The following is a 24,683-nucleotide window of genomic DNA, read 5'->3' as shown; positions in this document are numbered from 1 at the left end:
GCAACGCAGGCGCTTAGCAGAGGTGAAAGCTGAGTAGCAAAATCCCATGGACATAAATTTTTAAGGCCAAATGGAATCCTCCACTCTGACCTTCTGCCTTACCCAAGCCGTAGGCAGGGCTGGACATGCTCCTCTGCCTGTGTGGTGTGCTGTCTGTGCTAAAGTCCTTTCTAAAGAAAGGAAATGCTATGCTGGTGTGTAAAACATGGTGGAAGTGTCAAGTAAATGACAGATGCAGTTACATAACCAACATTTAGAGACTGGATTCTTTTGGGACATGTATCACTTTTCTGTAATACTTGTGCAACGTAGTGCACACGGTTCTCATTTTACATTAAGTTCTTGTCATTCCTCACATAGTAGTTTGGTCCTTTTCCAACCATAAAGAATAATATCAGTTATTGTGAGCTTCCCACACAAGGGTGTTGTTTGTGTGCTGCCCAAACACTGTTTTTCTTTGAGGCCGTATGTGAAATGTTAAAACAGAGACTTCATTGTTTGTCCAACGCTGAGAATGCAAATCAAATACTTACTGTGTGAGTGTACAGTACCGCACCACTTCCATGTAAAGTGAGATCACACCTGAGTACACTTGGACAAACTGAAACCTTTTTGAACTAGGAGTACAAAATACGTAGAAAATACAATATCCCTGGCTTTATTCAAAAATAATCTTGAGTTTACGTTTGTGCACGTGTGTGTCAAACTAGACAATGCTCTTTATATTCGGTGCATATAGTATAAGATCAATAACTTATATTTGATCAAAACAATCAATAGTTGGTCTCCTTAACATATTACCTCTTTCCCCTCAGGTCCCTTACACAACTCATGGGGAGTCTGGTTCTTGAGTAATAATAATGAAGCTTTTAATGCACTCTTTGGTGCTCTCTGATATTGTATTTACTGTTTTAATGTTGAATTAATTTTATTTAAAAAAACCACAGCTTTTGTTTTGCACCAATTATTTCTTTGTTCTGGAATGTGTTAGATTAAGATTAATTTTTAATTTGCTGCATGTGGCTGTAATTAATTCCGTCATTACTGTTTGGTTTTATGATTTGTCTAAATGTAAATATTCTTTTAAGGGATTACAACAGTTATCTTTTATGAAGATCCACTAAATTAAAAATATTGCCAGTTTAAAATTACTTCCTACAAAAAGAAATTTAATTTAAAATGTATTACGATACATTTGAATCTTTTGTTGGTTCCTATCAGCACTTTTACTTCTGAATTATAGTGTTCTGAATGGGAGTTCTTTGATTTAGGTGAATGAAATTTCTGTAATTATACTTGTCAGTCACTGGCACTTGCTGTCTTTAAAATATAGGGTTATGATTATTTGTTGCAAGTGAATGTGTCAGTATTGTCATTGAGCGTAGACAACAGCTTGAAGCTAACACGGTTTCATGATATTGTACCACGTTTAATTTCGTGAAGAATAAATATTTATATAGGTGAACTATAAACAGGAGCTCTCAACTGTAACTCTGTAGGGTTGTCCCATAGGGTGACTGTTCTATTCACTACATTGGGATAGAAAATCTCCTTCAAGCACTCATTCACAGAGGTAAGCCCAGAAGGGGCATTGTGATCATCTGCTTAGACTGTCGCTCTTGGGGGCTGGGGCCCATCCTTTTGTTCTGCACTGGTACAGCACCCAGCACTGTCGGGTCCCGGTCCATGTTTGGGGCTTCAAGGCTCTATGGTCGTATCAATAATACGAATAGTCTGCCCTCCTGCACAACGCAGGCGATAGGACTCGCCCGAATGAATTCCTGTTTGAACTAGAGCACTTTCTGAATTACCGAAGCCTGCCCGGTTGTTGAATGGTACGTGGGATTTTGTTTCATGTTAAGAGTGGCTAGTTTCATAAGAGGTAAATAGAGCCTTGCACTGATCAGGGCTGCCGGGGGGGTGGGGTGGGGGCAAGCGGGGCAATTTGCCCCGGGCCCTGCAGGGGCCCCCATGAGACTATAGTATTGCAACTTTTTTTTTATGGAAGGGGCCCCCAAAATTACTTTGCCCCAGGCCCCCTGAATCCTCTGGGCGGCCCTGGCACTGATGAGTACTCAAAGTGCAGGCTTTGGGCCTGATCCAGCTGTTGTCGCACAACTGCCATTGGAGTCCAGGCAGGTCTTGCAGGATCCTCATTTCTAGGCCTCCCGATTTTGACTAATCCTCCAAAACCAAGCTGCAAATGCTCCAGTGGTGTGAACTCGGTAAATGCTGGGCCTTCCTGGTAGATGGTTTTGATCTGTGGAGTAATTGACATTTGGAAAACAAAACAAGAACCGCAAGAAATGCAGAGAATTATCACCCACTCAATTACTGCTCAAGAAAACATTTGATCCTCTACTGCAGATAGATTTACGCCTGAAATGGTATAGGCAGAGTCTACTCTCTAGATTCACTGATGGGAGAAGACACAATCTACAACTGTCAGAAATCTCTTCCTATAGCCAGAGATTTGCCAGCCCTTCCAACCCTTCCAACTCTGGCTGAGGGCCAGTGTGCCCCATAGCACAGCCCCCAAGGTTGCCTCATGGAATCTTCCAAGAGCAGGTGCTTCTGTCACGGAGAATAGGTCCATCAATGGCTAGTAGCCAGGATGGGCAGGGATGCAACCCCATGTTCTGGGTGTCTCTAGCCTGTGACTGCCAGATGCTAGGACTGGGCAACAGAGGGGAGGGATAGCTCAGTGGTTTGAGCATTGGCCTGCTAAACCCAGGGTTGTGAGTTCAATCCTTGAGGGGGCCATTTAGGGAACTGGGGTAAAAAAAACTGGGGATTTGTCCTGCTTTGAGCAGGGGGTTGGACTAGATGACCTCCTGAGGTCCCTTCCAACCCTGATATTCTATGACAGGGGACGGATCACTCAATTATTGCCTGTTCCGTTCATTCCCTCTGGGGCACCTGGCATTGGCCACTGTCGACAGACAAGATACTGGGTAGATGGACCTTTGGTCTGACCCCGTGTGGCCATTCTGAGTCAATGTCCCATCGAGTCCTTAGAGAGCCAGCCTGGGCAGGGTGTGGTTAGAATGCTCAGGGGATAATGATGGAGATGGAGCTGCTGCGTAATAACGTGTTACTCCTGTGTGTCGCCCGGGTTAGTGGATGTTGTCAATCTGAACGGATTGGGTTAGTTTAATAGGGGGCTGTCAGGAAAAGCAAGCAGAAAGGAAACAGTGACTCCGAATGAACCACCCCACAGCAAACGCCTGAGGGGCCATTGCCTCTGAGGAGTCTGGCTGGACCTGCTGCTGAGTCCGGGGAGCTGGTTTGAACAGTCGGGGCCCAACGCCTGGGACCTGAGCAGAACAAAGGAACTCGATCTAGGCTGTGAGGATCTCTCTCTCCCGCCCTCCCAAAGGCCATTAGGGAGCTGTTCAGGGAAAGCAGGCTCCTGCTGAGGTGTCTGAGGGAAGCTAAGCCTGTGTAGGCTACCGTCAGGGCCTGGTCAGATGGACACACATGCAGGTTGCATGTGGTTTAAAATCCTTCCCTCTAATGCTTTGCTTCTACTGCTGAATAAGCAATATGTTGGTTTAAGGCAGCTGGCTGGTCACTCTATTCACAGCTGGTCACAGACTCCCTCCCACAGGGAAGGACCATAGGTTCAGAAGCCAGTTGGACCTGCCGGATAAGCATAGTTGATCTGCAGGGCACTGTAGCCTCGATCAGAGTGGAGAATTGCAACCCTCCCCCCGTCCCCATCTACAGGAGAGGGGAAAGCGTGAACCCCAATAGCTGAGGGTGTGCTCAGACAAACCAGAGAGGCGACCGGTGCAACTAGCCTGGAACAGTGACTTGCAAATTATTTTTTAAAAATCTTTCTGCCCTTTTATTGCTGCTCTATGCAGCACAAAGAACGCTCAGGTGAGTTTTCTCATCGTAAAAGTGTCAGCAGCAGGACGGGCTGAAACGTTCAAAACGTCGTCAACATTTTGAAATATGAAAACGGAGCCAGGTGTGTGTTACAGGAAATGTTTGGTTTACTAGCCCGATACTCCGTAAAACTGCAAAAAGGTTTCAAGCTCAACTTGTCTTCTCAGGCAGCTCACTTTAAACTGACCTCTGTCCTCTCCCTTCTATTGGTGAAGGAGAGGGGAGAAAGAGCTACTAGGAAGCAAAACCACCCAGCGTCCTCTCTTGTTCCCTACCCCAGCAGAGACGAGGGAGGAAATATTTTGAAATAATCAAAATGTTTCACTTCTAACATTTAAAATGAACTTGAGTCCAAGCTCCAAGGCTCCTGGCTCAGTCACCGGTTCTGCGCCCCATCAGCCTTAACAGAAAGCGAGGAGCCGAGAAGCCTAGCAAGCCATCATTAACCTGATTTTTATAGGGCTGATTTATTATAGGCTCGCCAGTGATCTGACCAGAAGATACTTAGGTTCTTGTCCCAAAACAGGCTACAGAATGAGAGAATGTAAAGCGTTCAATCATTTGTCTGGACCCTCGGGGTGTATGGCAAGGACATTCACACTGAGGACAAAGCCAGGCTTTAGAGATTTTTATGAAAATAAAGGAAAGAGTTAACACCCCAAACCACGGAGCCACAAAGAAGTAGTACAGTACTATAGACCCTTGTGGGTGGGTTGGTGGAATAGCTCAGTGGTTTGAGCACTGGCCTGCTAAACTCAGGATTGTGAGTTCAATCCTTGAGGGGGCCATTTAGGGAACTGGGGTAAAAATCTGTCTGGGGATTGGTCCTGCTTTGAGCAGGGGGTTGGACTAGATGACCTCCTGAGGTCCCTTCCAACCCTGATATTCTATGATCATCCCTTTACAAAGCCACTTAAACTAGTATATTCACACCCTTCCTTGGGGCCTGGTCATGGGAGACAAAGTACCAGCCCAATGAGTGCGATGGTCCAGGTTCCTCCACTCCTGAGATGCTGGAGATCAGGATTGGGTGTTTAGTCGTTAAACTGTATTGCAAAAGCTGAGCTGATAGCCGAAACAAGAGAGGCCTTTAGGGTAAAGAAAAGGAAAAAGAATCCTCTCCACATGGTGATTTGCCCCCTTATAGGGTCCTGGCACTATACTGAGTATTCATATCAGTGCCCAAACTTCCGTGCACAAATCTTTTTTCCTCATCCAGATAAATCGTAGGGTTACATTTACTCTATAGGTTAGAATATTCTTGCGTATTAATACCGCATCCATTCCTATTAATACCAATTATCTCATTCTCGAAACGGTTGCCTTTGGCCTGAGCCGTTACTTCCATGTTCTCGCCGCGTACCCTCACCTGTATAGCACCGCAGGACTGGCTGGATTGCTAGAACACTGCCAAGTGCTGTCATACCCCAGGAATTCTGCAGTTGTCTCCAGGAACTTACTTTTTTCAGACTTCCCTTCTGTGGCAACCTTTTTGAAATTTCGACTTTTTGTTCCAAAATGGAAGGCTCTCCCTCTCACCCCCCTCCGAATTTCCTGCAGAACAGAAATTCAGACTTTCAACCAAACTGTAGCTGGGAAGCTTGTACTGCCTCCACACACACAGACACACGTTGGCCAGGTGCCCGAATCAGATGCCTAAGGCCACCAGCCAGAAACAGAATATGCAAGTACCTCTGGAATTTAAACAGGAGATTTTTGCACAAGGAATGTGTATAGACACTGATTTTAAATACCGCATTGCTATAACAATATTACTGTTTAGTGGTAGGTTGTCTCTCTTTTTGGCTAGGATAAATAAAATATTTATTTTAAGGATATTTCTCGTCGGCTGGAGGCATAAAACTGGTTCATTCTCATTCACAGAGTCCCAGTAGAGAGATGATGTCCATTTTACAGCAGCTTAGTGTGTTTGTTTCTTTCCTAGTGGAAATAATAACGGATTATGTGTTGGCTCTCTGTGGCACATGCTATTTCATCTTCTTTTGGAGAGTAACTCATTCTGCAGTCACTACGCTAAATTTGCCAGTGCGAGAAGGAAATAGGTTATGTATGAATATGTTTGACCCACTTCTGCCCCTAATTTATAATGCCGAGGTAGAGGGGCACTTGGGAATTGATCTTACAACTGATAAGATAAACCTTTTAAAATTGCAAATTAAGTAAAAAAAAAAAAAAAAAAATTGTTCCCTTTCCCCACATTCATTGTGTTTCGTTAAGTGCAATCTTTTGAGATTTGCATAACGCCTAGGACACTTTGGCTAGCGCCCCTGAGCGTGTAATATGTAAATGGTTTGGATCAGATCAGCAATTGTGATTCGTACCAAATATACGTCTGACATGCTGTGTATCCTAGTAAGCTGAATTCTGGCTGTGCCGGGTCATGCTGATTCCTGTCCTGTCAATTAAATGGTGACTAAGCTGGTCATCCAGGCTGGCTTTAACAAAGTGTCATGGATGCAAAGCTGCAGGGTGTGTACAAACCATTCCAAACTCTCCATGTTAGTCACTGCAAACTTATGCCATGGTAATACCGTTGCCCTGGAGCACTAGGTGGGTGTTTAGCATCTGGCACCGACCAAGCATGTCCAGGAATGTTCTTGATATGACTGTTTCCCTGTGGTTGCTGTCAAAATTCTCAGCAGGTAACCACTGATCTTAATTTACGATCGTTGCCCTATTCCAAACCCCTGGAAAGACTGGTTTGTGTTGCACTGGGTCCACAGATCTGCTGAGAATCAATAATTCATGATCTTTAGCAGAGAAGGAAAAATCCTCTTCCAGAGGTGAGTGGGCAGCTCTCTGGCAAACATGGGGCTCTATGACATCAATTTCTATTGCATGTGAGGGGTGCTTTTTAATTAAGCTTTTTAACCCATTTTGTTGCCAGGAGAAAATCAAAAATGTGAGCTGAATGTAAACCAGTGCAGTGCGGCCATCCTGAATCTGCAGCCAGGCAGCTCTAGTGCCTCTGCTGCTGCTCATCCTGTTGTCCAGCAACAGCAGCATGTGCTTGTCAAGACTGGACAGTTTTGCAGCTGCTATTCAGAAATCTGTTGGCGGCAGTGAAACATGACAGTTTCATGCTGCTGCTGCTGTTAGAGAAATCTCTCCAGAGCAGCAGAGTCAGCACTCCCATTTTTTTATGGGGAAGATGACCCAGGAACTTAGAGCAGGGAATGTAGATATTAAAACCTCTGTGACCACATCTGTGCCTTCTTCCTTGGAGGACCACAGCTATCAATACGTGGGGTTGGATAAAAATAATGATTGTGTGATGGTCCCTAAAACTCTTAAGTGTAGTTTTTATGAGCACTTATTTCAGTGTGTTTTCTGTTACTGATGTTGCAATGCCATGAGAAATCACAGGCTTCCAGAACTGACACTCTGCTTTGGTGGGACCACCACTTGAGAGACGGGCGAATAACGTTTTTGGTTTTGTCACTCATTTTACCCCATTATTTCAAGACACAAGCATGTTGCCCATTGATTCTCAAACTCTTGTACTGGTGACCCCTTTCACACAGCAAGTCTCTGAGCGTGACTCCCATCCTTATAAATTAAAAACACTTTTTTATATATTTAATACCATTATAAATGCTGGAGGCAAAGCGGGGTTTGGGGTGGAGGCTGACAGCTCGCAACCCCCCATGTAATAACCTCATGACCCCTTGAGAGGTCCCGAACCCCTGGTCTTGCCAAACACTGCCTGGCTGCATTTTTAAATGATTGCTCATCAGTCAGTGCATTTGAAGTATTCATGTAACTATGTACTGTCCGTGTTTCTGCCTGGATCATTGTCCAAGCAATTCCTTCTACCTTCAGAGGAACTGGGTTCTTGCATCTTCTCTGACCTGATTTATGTTTGAATCACATCCCTAAAACAAGCGAAAATAAGTCTCTTCAGTATAATGCAAATTGCTCCACACTGAGCAGTTAAATGTGATGGAGATGCAAGTCAGATGTTAAAAACAAGCACTGTTGATGGTTGTCTAACAACTGGACTAAGTTATCTGATGCAGTATTTTAGGACTGTAATGTGAACTATCAGAAAGGCTCCATATTACGTTAAGCATCTTGGGTAAACCACTAAATCCCATGTCAGAGATGCATATTTATCCTCATTCTAAAGCATAAAACCCTCTAAAATGCTGCAGTTCTGGTGATCATTGCTAGAATTCTTTTGTCAGTAGATTCTGAAAAGGTAACTGTTGTCTCTTACAAATCTCTTGCAGCCCAGTTTAACGGGAATGAGAAAAGGCAATCTTCTCCTTCACCTTCAAGTGACAGGCGTCGACAGCTCCGAGCGCCAGGAGGTGGCTTCAAACCCATCAAGCATGGCAGCCCGGAATTCTGTGGGATCCTGGGAGAGAGAGTAGATCCAACTGTGCCACTGGAAAAACAAATGTGAGTTCACATGGAAAACGCTGTGTGTGCACAGCTCTGAATCTGCCTGAGTGAGTGACAGGCAGCTGGAAGGAATGAGGCCTGTTAACATTCCGGTCTTGTTGTCCCCTGTACTTCCCGGTGTTTCATGCTGTTACAAACCCCTAAGCATGCACACAAGGAACAAGGGAGGATGTGAGAATGTCACCACCCTGAGGGTTATCTCTAATTGTTGTACAGTGTGTAAATATTATGCTGATAGGTGCCGGGGGGGGGGAACAATAGAAGTCTGTCTGAATGATGCTCAAGGTCTGTAATCATCATGACCTGTGTGAATTATAAGTGGCTCATTTTTGTGTTTAAATTTTTATCTGTGTCGATCACATTTATTCTTGTATTTCAAGCCTATCAAAGCCCTGCTTTAAAGTCTCTCTAATTAAGATCTTGTTTATATAGAAAGTAGTCATACTGTTTCAGATATTCATCCCCTTCCACCTATCGGTGAGAACAGTCTCTGGGTTCACCTGGCTGGACCTGTTACAAAACCAGTATAAGGAGGGGTCATCAGAACAAGAGTGATAATCAGCTCTGGGTTTATTGGCTCCACACCTGCTCCTAGGGCAGTCTGGGAAGAGTCTCCAGAACATGTCTCTCTCTCTCTCTCTCCTCTACGGGGGTGCCTCTTGGGTTCCCTGTGCTTCCATGTCACCCAGTGGATGACTGAGCAGAGCTGCATGTGTGGTTACAAGTGGTAATGTGATGTGGTACCGGACCTATTGCAGCAGATACAGCTTAGCCAAGTGGCAGCACGTTCTGCAAGTGGGGTTTGCACCTCAAGTTCTCCAAAGGGCAATGTTCCCATCCACACAGTCATGCTACCCCTTTGGCATCGCCCAAAGCTTTCAAGCAGCTACGCATTGAAAATACAGAAATCTCTAATCTAGGAAACTGCAACTGTCAAGGATCAGTCAACGCCTCTACTATAACCCCCTGGCTTTTACAGGACTATAACGTTGGCTATAAAAACTCACTCTGGGATTTAAGTGGTTTTAGCCAAGAAACTACCGTCAATTTCATACGACAAAGTTTGATTAGAATCAGTTAAGTAGTTTGGACTCTTTAAAGAATACGAAGTTTAGTAGGGTGAGGATGGTAGTGTAACTCAGAATATTGGTGGGCAAATAAAATAGGACATGACTGAGGTCAAGATTTAGTGGATAATTTGAAATGCAACAACTGTGTTAAAATAGAAAGTAAAAACCAGAGTTCTGGCTGTACTTCTGGCTTCAATTCATCGGGCGATGTTCAGATATTTACCCCAGACTCTTGGTTCATCAACTTGACATGAAATCCAAGATTGAATCCCCGCAAAGGAGCAGCTTCTGACTTTGGGAATACAGTAGCACCTTGCTAATTTGCACCAGTAACTGGGAGACCCTTTGCAACTTTCTGGATTTTGTGAACTGGCAAATGTAAAGGTCTGAAGCTGTGAGGTGTCGAGAAACCTCAGTTCCCATAACTGCATCTCCAGGGTCAAGCCTGAAATGAACCAATCATTTTTAAAAAGCAACAGTAATGTATCACGAAATAGGTGAACAGGTAGTTCATTTTTACAAACTATGCGGCAGTACATCTTGAAATATGAGTGTAAATGATTGGTTTAAATTAAGTCTTAGTAATATGACACCTTTCTGCAGCATCTGCTACTAAATCTTTGCTGAAAAGCAGAGAGAGACAGGGTTTGTGTGTGTGTGTGTGCAGATTATAAAGTGAGTGGATTAGTGCAGGGTATGTGGCAAGACACAAATGTCAGCTCCAGCTAAGCATCAGGAAATTACTTTTAGATGCCTGGTGTTAAGGGAAAAACAAACCTCTAAGCACATGTACCTGGCAAGTCAGAGACCTGAAGAAGTTGAGTGGAACTGCTCCACTTCCCCCATATACAAGGCAAAAAATGAGACCGTGAAGATGACGATGTCTCTTCTGTACTTCCTGCCTCTCACTGGAGAGGAGATCTTCCTTCCTCCCCCTGCCCCCGTAAATAAGGTCCTTTGCAGCTACTCTAGTCCTCCAGTGCCCAGCTCAGAACTGTGAGTAATGTAATGCTGCATAGCAGGTGATCTGCAATACGTGGGCATGACAGGATGAGTAAGGGCTGGTCTACACTGGGGGGGGAATCGATCTAAGATACGCAACTTCACCTACGAGAATAGCATAGCTGAAGTTGACGTATCTTAGATCGATTTACCTCCTGTCCTCACTGCGTGGGATCGACGGCCGCGGCTACCCCATTGACTTCGCTTCCGCCTCTCGCCTTGGTGGAGTTCCGGAGTCGACGGGGAGTGTGTTTGGGGATCGATTTATCATGTCTAGATGAGACGCGATAAGTCGATCCCTGATAGATCGATTACTACCCGCCGATCCAGAGGGTAGTAAAGACGTACCCTAAGTGATGCAACTACCTGGTCTTCAGTGGCGTTATAGCTGCTTACACCAGAGCTGAATTTGGCCCTCACTCTAAGGGCGTGTCTACATATGGTGGTGGTCCCCGATTAACTCCATGCCTGGATGCTGTTATTCCAGAACTAGAGTTTCTTGATCCTGTTTAGCTGATAGCCATTTAGCTAAGTTAATCAGCAACAACGCCATGTGTAGACAAGCAGATTCAATGGTGCAAAGTGAAAAGCCCGCATTAAGGGCCTGATCTACTGCACATTGCAATCAACGGGACTCTCTGTGTTCACTGGGAGCTGGAACAGGCCCTACGTGGGTAGAAATACGTGATCCCATTTGAATGATGCGTACAAGTTTTTAGTGCAGGGGTCGGCAACCTTTCAGAAGTGGTGTGCCCAGTCTTCATTTATTCACTCTGATTTAAGGTTTTGCGTGCCAGTCATACATTTTTAACGTTTTTAGAACGTCTCTTGCTATAAATCTATAATATATAACTAAACTATTGTTTCAGAGTAGCAGCCGTGTTAGTCTGTATCCGCAAAAAGAACAGGAGTACTTGTGGCACCTTAGAGACTAACAAATATATTAGAGCATAAGCATCCGAAGAAGTGGGCTGCAGTCCACGAAAGCTTATGCTCTAATAAATTTGTTAGTCTCTAAGGTGCCACAAGTACTCCTGTTCTTTTTGCGGATACAGACTAACACGGCTGCTACTCTGAAACCTGTCATTATGCAAGGCACTGCATTTAGCCGTATGGAGTGGAAATCCATCAACCTCATGAAAAAACTCGTACAGATACAGACATCATCTGGTATGCATCCGAAGAAGTGGGCTGTAGTCCACGAAAGCTTATGCTCTAATAAATTTGTTAGTCTCTAAGGTGCCAGAAGTACTCCTGTTCTTTAAACTATTGTTGTATGTAAAGTAAATAAGGTTTTTAAAATGTTTAAGAAGCTTCATTTAACATTAAATTAAAATGCAGAGCCCCCTAGACCGGTGGCCAGGACCCGGGCAGTGTGAGTGCCACTGAAAATCAGCTCGCATGCCGCCTTTGGCACGCGTGCCATAGATTGCCTACCCCTCTTTTAGTGTTTTGCCATACATTTTTGCTGGGTCTCTTATTAGCATCCTTATGAGACCTGGACCTCTAGAGCTTCTTCTTTTTACATGTTTATGCGAGCATACGTGCTGAGGCAATTTCACGGCTTCTTGGCCATGTTGTTGGCAGCTGAGTCTTGACGTGTGTGTGTGTGTGTATGTGTGTGAGAGAGAGACATTTGAACAATAGACAGCCCCAGTGCAAACAAAATAAACCTATCCGTTGAGATTCTAACGCTGCCTAAGGACACACTGCTGTGCTAAAGCCTGTAGTTGGCTTTGGAAATCTCTGCAGTATTGGGTGTCTAGTGTATTATGGCTATGCTATGCAAAGTAATACTCCTATATACCAGTAAAGAGTCACTGACTCCCCAAAGCCACGTTAGCAATCTTTATCTCTGATACAGAAATGTAATCGCTATCAGCCGTTACCCCATGTCTCCTCAGACTGCTGTTTTCGCCCATCACATTTTAAAGCCCAAATTCCGTGTTGCAACCCACACGTGAAGCAGTAACACAAGCATTGCTCACTTGTGCACACACTCTGCCTTGCACACTCACGTCTAATGCAGCTGCCCCGGGCCGGGAGGCATGCATTAAGCCCTATGGGTATAGCTGAAGTGTGTTGCTTTCAATCTCAGGTTAATGGGTATTTCCATGTTGTTGGCTTAGATGTTTTGTTTTTGAGGATTATTATTTTTTTTTTTTTTTGCACGAATGGCAATGATATATTTTTTCAGATCACCCTTCTCAATTCTATTGTTCTGTCACTTTGTGAAATCCGATCATTTTAGTGTTTTCTTCCGTGCTCAGATCACTTCATCCATTTGATAACGCTTCTTTCAATTTGGTTCTCAGAACCTTATCAGGATAACCTCTAAAATTCTTACTAAGAAATCTCCCCTACCTGTAATCCGATGGAAAAAGCCTTGTCAGCTAATTTTCATACTCATTTCTCAATACTTCTCATGCTTTCATTTCACAGTTAGTAGAGAGCAGAATAAAGACCCTCAAGAGCCTATGTCCTAATCCCTCCATCGGTTGAGATATTCCATTTCTGGTGGAGACTCTGGATGTAACAAGAGAGGATGACGTGATGAATATTTAATACTAGCACCGAGCTTTGTTTAGGGCCTTGCACCAGATTTTGCTAGCAGGATTTTCCATAGGGCTAATGTTACCCCACAGATGTTGAGGAGCGTAATGGATTGTCCTCCAGGGACTCTCTCTGGCAATGCCTTTTGTTCAGTGGTAGTGAGTGCAGCGCCCTTCTCAGAGGAAGTTATTGGGGAAGTAAATTTAAAACAAATAAAAGGAAATGCTTTTCCACACAGCATGCAGCAATGCATGGCATTCAAGACCAGTAATATTTGTGGTAATGCTTGCTAAGGGTGGGGTGGGGGGGGGGAGAATCAAATTTTCTGCATTGGGGTGTCAGCTGCGCACTGCAGGAGTAAGGAAGAGATTCTCCCCATACATGTACATCATTGCACCACTGACCAGGCATATCATGTGTCTGGCGCAAGGGGTGAGGTCTGTTTTCCTCTAACGCCTTAGCTTGTGCATTATGGGACTAGTACAACCTGATCCTGTATGGCAAATCCTAGGGAAACCAAGCCTCCACAACATTTAATTTGCAGACATGCTTGCAGATGAGGAAGGGCTAATTTCTCCCTCCCCTCCTTCATGATGTAATTGACGAGCTTTCAGAATTCCTGACCCCTTCATCTCTCCTTAAAGGAGCTAGCCCAATAGACTTATCCAGGGGGTTAAATAAAAACATTCTACATTGTTCACAGGTGTATTTAGAAAGAGTGCCTTTGGTTTAGCCGTTCTGTTAAGGAAACAGGCACACCTATTTCTCATTTCTCTTATTCTTTCATGCTTTCTCATATTTCATATATAGCATTTCTCATATATAGCAATCCTGATGTTCCCTTTTTGTTCTGTTTTTATTCCCCAGTTAGATTTATACAATTGGATCATTTCAATTATTTAAATTACAGATACACTCCCTTCTGTGGGAGGCAGGAAGCCTGTGTGGGTTGGAGACCAGAGATTTTCACAGTTCTCTCCTATCATATGATTATGGCAGATATACCATTGTTTTCTAACAATGTCCTCAGATTGTTACCAAACATTGCATGGGAAGGTTCATATAGACGCTACTAGTATATACATCCTGATTTATATTTCAGCCTTCTGTGACACTCCTGTGCAAGCGTCATCTTAAATTGTAACTTGCAGTGTTGTTTTGGCCAGCTTGATCCCAGGATACTGGAGAGACGGGGTGTGTGAGGTAACATCTTCTGTTGATGAGAGAGACCAGTTTTCAAGCTGACACCGAGCTCTGTCCTTTTCACCAACAGAAGCTGGTCCAATAAAAGATATTACTTCACTCCCCCTGTCTCTCTCAAATTGTAATGACAGCCTTCTAGAACGTAACCAATGTATTTTATTGGAGTGATCTTCAAGCTGTTAACCAATGATTCAAATTAAAGCACTTATGTAGCTAAATGTTCTGTGAGTTGAATACTTGTTTACTGATGTCTTAATTGCTTTTCCTTTTTCCTAGATGGTATCATGGCGCAATCAGTCGGACAGATGCAGAAAACCTGTTACGGTTGTGTAAAGAATGTAGCTACCTTGTAAGGAATAGTCAAACAAGCAAGCATGACTATTCTCTTTCCTTAAAGTAAGTACAGTTCAGTAAAACATGATGGACAAAAACTTATAAACAAGGCTTCCTTTGGTGCAGTAGAATTCAGTCACTTTTGTGGCGCTAGCAAGGCTGGATAATGTACCCAAAGGAATTGTAGAATTCGGATTGTCAGCTTGTGTTGCGTCTAGTGACAGTTCCTAGATTTGGCTTTGCACTTCTGGTGTGTTAAGGGATTTTTAATCTTTGCTTGGCACGCTTTTAACAAAATACACTTGATCTTTTCCAGCATCTAATTAAAACATTCATGCTCTTTCTGTTTTGTTTCAGATTTTTAATAGACACCCATTTCTTGCTTGTTTTCCTTTTTCACAAAGACTGTCTTTCTGGCTGGAAATGTACAGTTGGGGGAAGCTGGTGTGTAGGATGTAGTGCTATGAGTGAGAGATTGGAGGAGATTCGTAACAGTTAATGGGACACGGTCAAGGCCCATGGAACTCCAAAATTAAGTAATTGTCTTTGTTCTGGTCTCTTCCATACTTCCAGTTAACAATTCTTCCCTTCCTGGCTTGGCTCACTCAGAGCATGCTCACGTTGTGCATATCAGCTCATCATAGACTCACCTGGCTCAAGCGTTCATGCCACTGTTCCAGCAGCTAAGGAAATGTTATCTTAGCCAAAGTCACAACCTAACCCTCTGTGCCTGCGTACGGCAGGAAGAAGCCCCTCCATGGGCTACTCCGACCTTGGGTCTGGGCACGCAGGCGTAAGGAGGCGGTGAGAAACGGGTCTGTGTAAAAGACTGTGCCTCTGTTGGAGGATACGTCAGCACTGCAGTGAGACCCCCGCGGCTAGCCTGTGCCGGCTGACTCGGGCTCGCGGTGCTCGGGCGAGGGGCTGTTTAACTGTGCTATAGGTGTTCAGGTTTTGGCTGCAACCTGGGCTCTGGAACCCTCCCACCTCGCAGGGTCCCAGAGCCCAGGCTCCAGACCGACCTGGTCTCTAGCCTCCACCAGTCCCTTAGACCCCTGTGGCTGGCACGGGCTTCTGGGGCTTGGGCTAACTGCAGTGTAGACATACCCCGATTCGTGATGCTTCCTACGGCAAGTCCTGGGTGGTGCAGCAGGCCCATTCCTACTCCATGGGGGTGGGGAGGGGTACCTAAAGTGTCACAAGGGCTCCACACTTATATGTAAATCTAGCAGTTAGCCCGTTTCAGACCTCCTACCCTTAAAGCTACAGGCCAAATACTCCGCATAGTCCATTGACTTCATGTTCTCAGATTTGGTTTTATGCTCCCGTTGCCTTCAGCAGATGTGTGCCAATGTGCACAGGCTGAGGGTCTGGCCCTACAGGTTAAAAATATGCCGTTCAAGAATATTAAAATCCAGATTCCTCTCTGTATGTGTGTCAACACACCTTTCACATGCAGGCTTGCACTGTGGCTTTGTGCTGTTGTGTGCAGAGACCCACCCAGAATAGCTGGAGTGCAGTTTCTGTGTAGAGCAGTGGTTCTCAAACTGGGGCCGCCACTTGTTCAGGGACAGCCCCTGGCGGGCCGGGCCGGTTTGTTTACCTGCCGCGTCTGCAGGTTTGGCTGATCGCAGCTCCAGGCCACTGGGGGCTGCGGGAAGGGCGGCCAGCACATCCCTCAGCCCGCGCCGTTGCCTGGAGCGGGGAACCATGGCCAGTGGGAGCCACGATCGGCCGAACCTCCAGATGCGGCAGGTAAAGAAACCGGCCTGGCCTGCCAGGGGCTTTCCCTTAACAAGCGATGGCCCTAGTTTGAGAACCACTGGTGTAGATGATATCCTCCTCTGATCCTCACCTGTTTGCTGTGAGTTGTCACCTGTAACGATTCCTCTGGTTCTCTGAGAACCTTGGAATGAATGACCCCGGTTCTGCTGACTTAAGTACATTTAAATTATAGATTTAATAGGTTTTCAGGCCAGAAGGGAGCACTAGGATCATCTAGTCTGTTTTCCTGTATGACACAGGACAGAGAATTTCAGCCCAATGATTTGTGGTCCAACTAGAGCATATCTTTTAGGAAGACAACTAACTCACCCTGTGTTAGACTCCAGATGATGGCGAACTCACCCCCTCCCCTGGGAACCTGTTCCAGAGGTTAATTGCCCTCGCTGGTAACATGTTGCATTTTTCTTTCCGGTTTGAATTTTGCTGACTGAACTTCCCGGCATTGGCTTTGCTATGCCTTCGTGTGCTACATTAATGAGCTGACTGTTACTAGTAACTCTCTGTGTGGGTCTTTAGTCTGTGTTTTAAATCGCCCTTTAACCGACTCTTTGATAAACTCAATAGCTCAAGTTCCTTTAATCTGTCATGATAAGGTACGTTTTCCAGGCCACCGGTCGTTTTTGTCGCTATTCTCCAAACCCTTCCCAACATGGTTTTAAAGTGTGGACCCCAAATCTGGACACAGAATACAGCGATGGTCTCACTAGCGCAATATACAGTGTAGCGAGGTATACCGCCTCCCTAGTCCTTCACAATAGCGTTGGGCTGAGAATTGGCCCCCTCTAGACATTGATAGTTCCCCATTCACAACTGTGTTTTGAGGTTGATCAGTTAACCCTTGTAAATCCCTTTCATCTGAGTCACGCCGATTTTTAGCTAGTTCGCCCTTTTCAAGGAGGCTGTTGTGTGGTGCTGTCAGCTGTCCCAGGATATTCCCGCCGCACGATTCCCGCGGTCAGCCACACTTGTACTCCTCTCCGAGAACAATAACACGTTCTTTTACAGAACCGCGTTTTCCAGGGTCCCACATTGCAGGTAGTTAATTATATTTTCATCCTTTCAACTCTTCGGCGATGATCCTGTAGCTGCCATTCCATGACTTCGCCTGCTATTGGGTCCCGGACAAACAGGCCTATAGGTTATGTCTACACAGCAATTGAAAACCGGCGGCTGGCAGGCCTCAGTCTTAGGGGCTGTTTAATTGCAGTATAGACATTCAGGCTCGGGCTGGAGCCCTGGCTCTATGATCCTGGAAGATGAGGGGGGTCCCAGAGCTTGCATTGCCTCTGAACCCAAATGTCAACACTGCAATTAAACAGCCCCGTGAGCCCCAGTCAGCTGGCAGGGGCCAGCCACGGGTGTCTAAATGCAATGTAAGCATACCCATGGTTACCTAGTTCATACCATTTGCCCTTTCTAAATATTGGCAAATCACTAACGTTCTTATCTCCAGTTCTCCAAGATTAACATCAGTGCTCTGGAATGCTCCTTTAAAATTCTTGGGTGCAAAAAAATGGTTTTAAAACCGGTTGTCTTTAGCAGACATGGTTTTAACATCCTCCTTGGCTACTGTTGGACTGGAAAGTATTTCATCATCGTTATATGGTGAGACTGCATCATCCAGCTTCTTCCCAAATACAGAGCAGAACTATTTATTGAACACTGCTTCTGCCTTGTCCTCATTGTTGTCACTTTCCACATCTCCAGCTAGGAGTGGATCTGTACGTTTGAATGGGTTCCTTTTGTTCCTGATCTATTTCAAAACATTCCGTCTTTTTGTCCTTGGCCCTGTTGGCCATGGGAAAGTTTGATACCTTTTAGCTTCTGAAATAAATCGCCTGCATTCCTTTAACATCTGATTCCTATTCGCTGCCAGCTGCCTCCCTGTTTTTCCATTTATTAATGTATTGTTTCATTATATTGTATTGCTGCTTTCATATCCCCTCCTAATGAAGAGGGCTGTTTAACCAAAATAGCCCTTTGGCTGCTGAGGGACTCGTTCCCTTTGGGCCTGAAGTAAGATGTTCTTCTGGATTGTTCCCAGGCATTAGTCACGTGTCTCTGTCTAATTATTTCCTCCCAATGCGTTTTTCCCATCATTATTTTTAGCTTTTGGAAATGGACCCTTTTCAAGTGCCAAACATTTATTGCTGTCTGGTTTAATTCTGTTTGCTCAAAGCAAATGTAACCAGGTCATCATGATCACTTCCACCTAGGCAGCCCACTAGCTTCAAGTTCAGTGAGTAATCTCCTACCTGCCTCATTAACTTCATTGCTGCTCCGTCCCAGATCCTCATTAACGTTTATCTTGCCGTGCCGCCTGCTTCCTTCATTCTTTTTTGTTGGAGCATGAAACAAAGTGCATGTGTTCTGAGTATTTCGCCCTTTCCCATCTCTATTATTGAACTTCCTTTGTGTTTGGCAGCAGCTCTGTATTTCCCTTTAGTATTTGTTGTTGTCCCTGATGCAGGTTTTAAAACCTCACACTAATTCTGCGCTTTTAGTTTGGTCGTTTTTACTTTCATTTTGCAGCTTTTCTTCGGTTTTACTCCTACCAAGCTTTACTGCAATTGCACGCTCCTCTATTGTAGTTCTGTTTGGTGTCATTTTTGTGTGGCTATCCTGTGCCCTTCCAGTTCCTACTTGCCAATAAATATCGGAGTAGTTTAGAATCCCTGGGGAGTATGAGCCCTGGTGACTTTGTTGCTCTATGTTCCTGGAATAGGTGGTGGTTTTTCACATTGATGTGTAGCATGCATCTAGCGTAACTGCCTTGCCTTCCTTCTCTAAAGCCAGTAGACTTTTGCGGTTACTCTTAGGCCCTGATCCAGTATTGCGAACCACATGGCCACCCCCATACACCCACCTAGAGCCTGAGTGCAGGGGCCCACCTGTGTGGCTCTTAGTGCAGTTGTCTGGACCCTGAGGCTGATGTAAAGAAGATGAAATACTAGACCCCATCAGTTTTCCCAACCTCGTTATCTCCTGTATAGGTTCTAACATGTTATACCCAGCGTGCTCAAAGAAGGGTGGAAGAGCTAGGCTGCTAAAACCCAGTCCCAGGCAGCTTCTCCTTTGAACGGCATGGGCCCCAATCCTGCCTATACTTACACACGCAAGTAACGTCACTCACAGTTATGGTCCCACGGAGGGTTACTCCTGTGAGTAAAGTTAGTCACATGTAGAAATGTTTGCAGGCCGGGGCCCGTGGTGAGTTCAGAACTCATTGACAGCTGGTCTAGAATGCTGCTTAGCACCATCAACAAGCTGTTCTTTTTCAGAGACAATAAACATCAAGATCATATTAGAGTTTTCTCTGTCTTCTTCCTTTTTTAAGAAGTGTAAATGAAATGCAGCCATCCGGCTCCTGGCTGGTGGTCGCTGTGACCCTCCGTATGGACATTCCCTGACCCCAACCGAGCCAGACCTCTCTTCATCAAGGTCAGCCTGCTGCTCATTCCCCTCCATCCCTGTATCCCACCCTCTTCACACATACAAACCAAAAGTTTCAGAGTGCTTCACTGCACAACTTCAATACCCTGCTGACCCGCAGGAATGCAATCAACAGTTACAGCGTAAGGACAATCATTGCAGAAACCAGCCCGGGATTTTGAAGAATGCTCAGTTTTCCCCTGGTAGACAGACACAGACATTCATGGAGGTGTGTTTGGGGGTGTGTAAAATAAGATAAAACAGAATATACTGTTTGAGGCTCTTGAATGCGACTGTAAAATAGATGTTAAATGTGTTCAATATACAAATAAGATTCAGTGCTGAGCCTCTCCACTTTGTAAATTATTTTAATGTTGCAATTATAAAGATCTAAATTAGGAACCGCCAGCTACGACCTTGTTTGTTTTAGTGCATTTGGTAGCCTAGTATAAACAAACATGGTAATTAGTGATGATATTCCATGTATGAAAAACAACTTCAGCACACGTTATTAGTTCCCAAAAGCCATGCATAATTTAGTGCTGTCATTAGTGAGATGTACCCTCCAAAATAGTTTGAATTAACTTAAAAAAATAATAATAAGAAAAAGCTCTTCTGTACATCGGTTGCATCCGAGTGTAGCCCTTGCTCCGTGTTTGTTGACCCGGTAGGTCATAGTTAGCCAGTAAAGAGAGAGAGACTGATCAGGGAGCAGCTTACTGTCAGAGTAATTAGAGTGCACCTGTGCTCCAAGTCTCTGTTCTAAGACAGTATTCTGGCTTCCAGCTAAACCGAGCCCCATCCCTGCCCACTACTTTGGCACATGCTGCACATGTAATTCTTTACATCAGGATGTCCTTGGGAAGCTCTCCTGAGCCACGTCATAGCTCTGCTTGCTAAGTATTAGTTTGTGAATTTAAATGTTATTTTACAGAGACTTCCTCTGAGCTGGCTGGAGCCTGATTTTGTTTGGTTTTTACCTAGAACCACAGCATCTTGCCTTCAGAGAGCAGACAGTTACAGATTCGACCCATCTGCTTTCAGAGTTGGGATGAAGTTCTTGTCCGTTAGTAAGAGCCTGATTCTCACTGCGAGAGAACCGGAATTACAGGGGGAGTGATTTTACTGGCCTGGAAGGATCAAAGAAAGCAGATTTGCTATGCATCTGTCAGTGGCTAGCCTCATTTTGTAATAAATTGGTAACAAATTGTGAAACTGACAGTAAACTGACGAAGTGGGTATTCACCCACGAAAGCTTATGCTCCAATACATCTGTTAGTCTGTAAGGTGCCACAGGACTCTGTCGCTATTTCCATTTTCGTTTCACTGCCATTTAGTCACATGCCTCTTTAATCTCAACGAGCTAGTTTTGCCTTTGATGTTATTGGCTTCAAATACTGGCCCCAAGAAATACTCCACTTTGACAAAGAATATGGCCTGACTCCTTTCAAATAAGATTTAAAAAAAACAAAACAAAATCTCTTTCAAGGCACAACAGTTTTTAGACCGGTCAGTCTTAGGTATAGTTTTCATTATTGATATCTCACAATTTAATTGCAATGGAATTCTAGAAGGACGTCTTTGGATACCTTCCCCCCCACAACCCCGTTCACTAATTTGCTGCATGGCTTCAGGGAGAAAGGAGCAACAACGGGAATTCAAAGGGCTGCCATTCTGCAGTCCAGCAATTGCTTCCTCGTTGATTTATGGGGTGACAAGACAATTTTCCAAGGGGTACAGTAGGCGTGTTTCATTCAGTTATGGACAGTCAGCTGTAAATCTTGGTTTGTGGCCACTGCCAGTTTGAGAGCAAGAAACGAGATTTTCTTTGTAAAAACCCGGTAGCCCTTTATTTGTTTTACAGAATAAACCTTGTCCTTGTTAATAAATATGGGACCAGAGAGCCATTTCCAAGTCTCAGTTCTTTTGCATTATATTAAGTAGATGCTTTCAGTTTTCGGACACCCCTTTAGCTAGAATGTGAACTTGAATAACCGCAATGTATAGTTGGTTTTGCAGCAACAGGTTTGCGAATAGCGGTTGACAATGGATATTGGTCTGTATATAAATGCTGCTGGAGCATGTCAGAACATTTTTCTTCTGTTTTGTTTTGGTCAGACCTAGAGTTCTGAGGAAGCATGAGTTGTTTTATTCTTCAGTTCTGTTCTCTTTAGGTTCTTATACCGTGCTCATTGCTGTAATATCTGAACTCCTTCCAGTAGTGCATTAAGGAATAGAAGTAACATCTGTCATGTGATGTTCATTCTCTCCTCTGCCACGGGGGAGAAGTAGGTGCAGTTGAGTGTCTTGCTTTTAGAGTGTGGATTTTAATACATATTTAGCTCTGTGTTTATATTAAAGAAGGCAGATCAAAGAAATGTGTCCGCCCCTTGGAGTGGAAACATGGGGAGCTTTGTGATGGTCCTTCCTTCTGGGGACTTCGTTCCGGAGTCTCAGACCAGCCCTGAGAAAGTCTCATTTCCTGCACCGATGAGCTTTGCCCTTAATAGAGAGAGTTCTGTTGTGCCATGAGACCAGAGTTGTGGACCATGGTCTTCATCCCAGAGCTTTAAGCTGTTTGACATGCCCTGGGCCCAGGCCCTGGAGCTCCTTTTAGATAAGAACTGAAGCCTGGAACTAGATTCCCTATTCTGTGGGAGGTCAGTGTTGGGAGGATGTGCTCACACTAGTCCACATTGCTGAGGAGATGCGCTGCCACGTTCTGTACTAGGTGGAGTTTCCTCTGAAAGCTTCGTGCCCAGGCCTACAGCATTGCTGTAGTTCAGCCAAGAAAAACAGGCCAGGCCCTTGTGTGCCAGGATGGGACAATCTCTTCTAGCCAAGCAGAGATGATAGAAAGTGTGGCTCATGCTGCTATGTGAAAGTTCAGGGTCAGTGATGAATCCGTGAGCAGCTCTCCTGAACCAGGGACCCAAGTTGACCAATAGTGGGTGTGACAGGAGACTGCACCATGGCTGCAAACTCTTCCGAGTGCTCCCCTCTGCCCGTCTGCATCACTTCTGTCTTACTCGCGTGCAGTGAGAGCTAGTGGTTAGGTGGTGGTCAGGAATAAGAGTAGGTTGGTGGAAAATAACTTGAGAAGGCCGCTGTGCCCAACCAGGGAGAGTGTTTGCAGGGTTCTGCAAGATTGTGGGGGGATGGACACTTTTGTTAAGAGGACAATGGCAATCTTGTATTTCAAACTACACGACTGGGAATCAGGCAATCAATGTTTATTTCTGGTTCTGCAGCAAACTTCTGTGTGACCTTGGGCAACTCACTTTACTACTTGCTTCAGTTTCCCCATCTGTAAAATGGGACATTGATACATCGCTATCTCCTGGAGCTACTGTGCTAGTGTGAAGCTAGAGGCTAACTAGCAAGTCAGCATGGTATCCTTCCCTAAATGCCCCCAGAGCTGCTCGCAACTTGGGAAAAGCACTTGACTAACATCAGGTTACTGTTATTTACCCAGTCTCCATATGGGGATTTCTAAATCTTCCTGCCTTGAGCCTGAAGAAATGCAATATCCTGTCGTAGTGACTGGGGGTCGTCTGGATCCCAGGCTCTGGTCGGTGTTTGCAGAAGTGGCCATTGGCTTCGGTGCTTTGTTGTTTGTTGCATAACCTGGGCACCCCAGTCCTGAAGCTCCCACTTACTTCAGGAGGATCTGGGGGAGGGGACGGGGGTGGAGACTTGGCCTTTCTGAAAGGCGGAAAGTGGTGCACCCAGAACGAGAGGCCCCCTTGGAACAGCGCCTGAGAATAAATATTACAGCTGGTATCATTTGCCATTGCTCTGTGCCACTGTATCCAGGCATAGGAGGGTCACCAAATTTAGCGTGATCAAAGGAACTCAACATGTGCACCATCCCTCTTTCTGCCAGCAGGGGGGCACGGGAGGGGAGAGGGGTCATGTCCAAGGCTTCTCTGCCCTCTGCTGTTCACGAGCTGTTACACTGGGCTGTTGGTAGTCGGCAGTTTAGAGCAGTCAGCCATGAGTAGGGAAGGAACGGTGCACTCCTCGGCCAGGGGCCTATCTCCTTATTACTTTCTCCAGGGTCCCTTAGTGGGAACGGGCACGTGGTGGTGTCTTTGGAATCCCCCAGAGGATCTGTTGTCTGTGGCTTAGTGGCAGGGTTTTCGAACATCATCTAGCATTCACGGTGGGAGGCAGTGCTTCCACTGGGACTTCTGTCTTTGCAGTCTGACACAGGTGTGCAACGGGCGTGAAACCGAATTCAGTGTTAGACCAACGCCATTTTACACGGAGTTGTGAAGACAAAAGTGGTGCCTTTGCTGTGTGTCTGGAAAGCCCTCCCGTAGTCTAGCACATTTGCTTGCTGAAACAGTTCAGTTTGGGTGTTGATACAAAGATGGCTCTGTTAGGACTCACTGCTGTTTTGTTCAGCATGTGGAGAGGGAATGTGTTCACATTAGAGTCTGAAAATAAGCTAGAATTCAGTACATCACCACAAATATTAATGGAAATGTGTAAACGTCACCCAGGCTGAAAGGATTAACTCTTCTAAACAGGATGAAAAGAGCCGTGCAGATGACAGCTTCCTTTGATGGCGTTACCAAGTGTTTGCTGAGATATGCAGCTCAGAATGCCAGCGTAAGACAGGTCCACACAGGCTGATTCCAGATCATTGCCTGACGTTGTGAAATTCAGGGGAAAACTGTTTCGAGCCAGACTGCACGCGTGCCCCCGCTGCCCTGGTGCTGGGAATGTGACTGTATGTATATACTCGGGTGGGGTGCGGTGTTTGCACCAGGGGCAATGTCTCTACCTCTCTGGCAGGTTCTTGCCCTCCCAGCTCCTTTTCCCACAACATACTGTCTGCCTCCTGGCCACTGGGTGCTCTGCTCCCCGCCCTCTGTTTCCTCCTTTTCCCTGCCAGTGACTGCAGTAGGAGAGCAGACCCTGAGCTTTTCCCCTCTCAGCAGCCCAGTGTTGAGGGGGTCCCACTGGCTGGGGGGT

At 45.3% G+C, this 24,683-nt stretch overlaps 1 protein-coding gene across 3 annotated transcripts in view; it reads left to right on the top strand.

Annotated features, from left to right (window-relative positions):
- SHB (SH2 domain containing adaptor protein B) overlaps window positions 1–24,683 on the top strand; it is a 146,438-nt gene that overhangs the window by 94,585 nt on the left and 27,170 nt on the right. For all 3 annotated transcript variants that reach the window (XM_065549759.1, XM_024100195.3, XM_065549758.1), the window contains exons 4-5: window positions 8,148–8,319; window positions 14,427–14,546. In XM_065549759.1, the coding sequence (XP_065405831.1) occupies window positions 8,148–8,319; window positions 14,427–14,546 (292 nt within the window). The remainder of the gene's footprint in view (window positions 1–8,147; window positions 8,320–14,426; window positions 14,547–24,683) is intronic.

This window comes from Chrysemys picta, chromosome 6, assembly GCF_011386835.1.
Source record: "Chrysemys picta bellii isolate R12L10 chromosome 6, ASM1138683v2, whole genome shotgun sequence".
Classification (NCBI taxonomy): Eukaryota; Metazoa; Chordata; order Testudines; family Emydidae; genus Chrysemys; species Chrysemys picta.
Note: the sequence above shows the minus strand (reverse complement) of the source record. Positions and strands in the feature narration are given on the sequence as shown.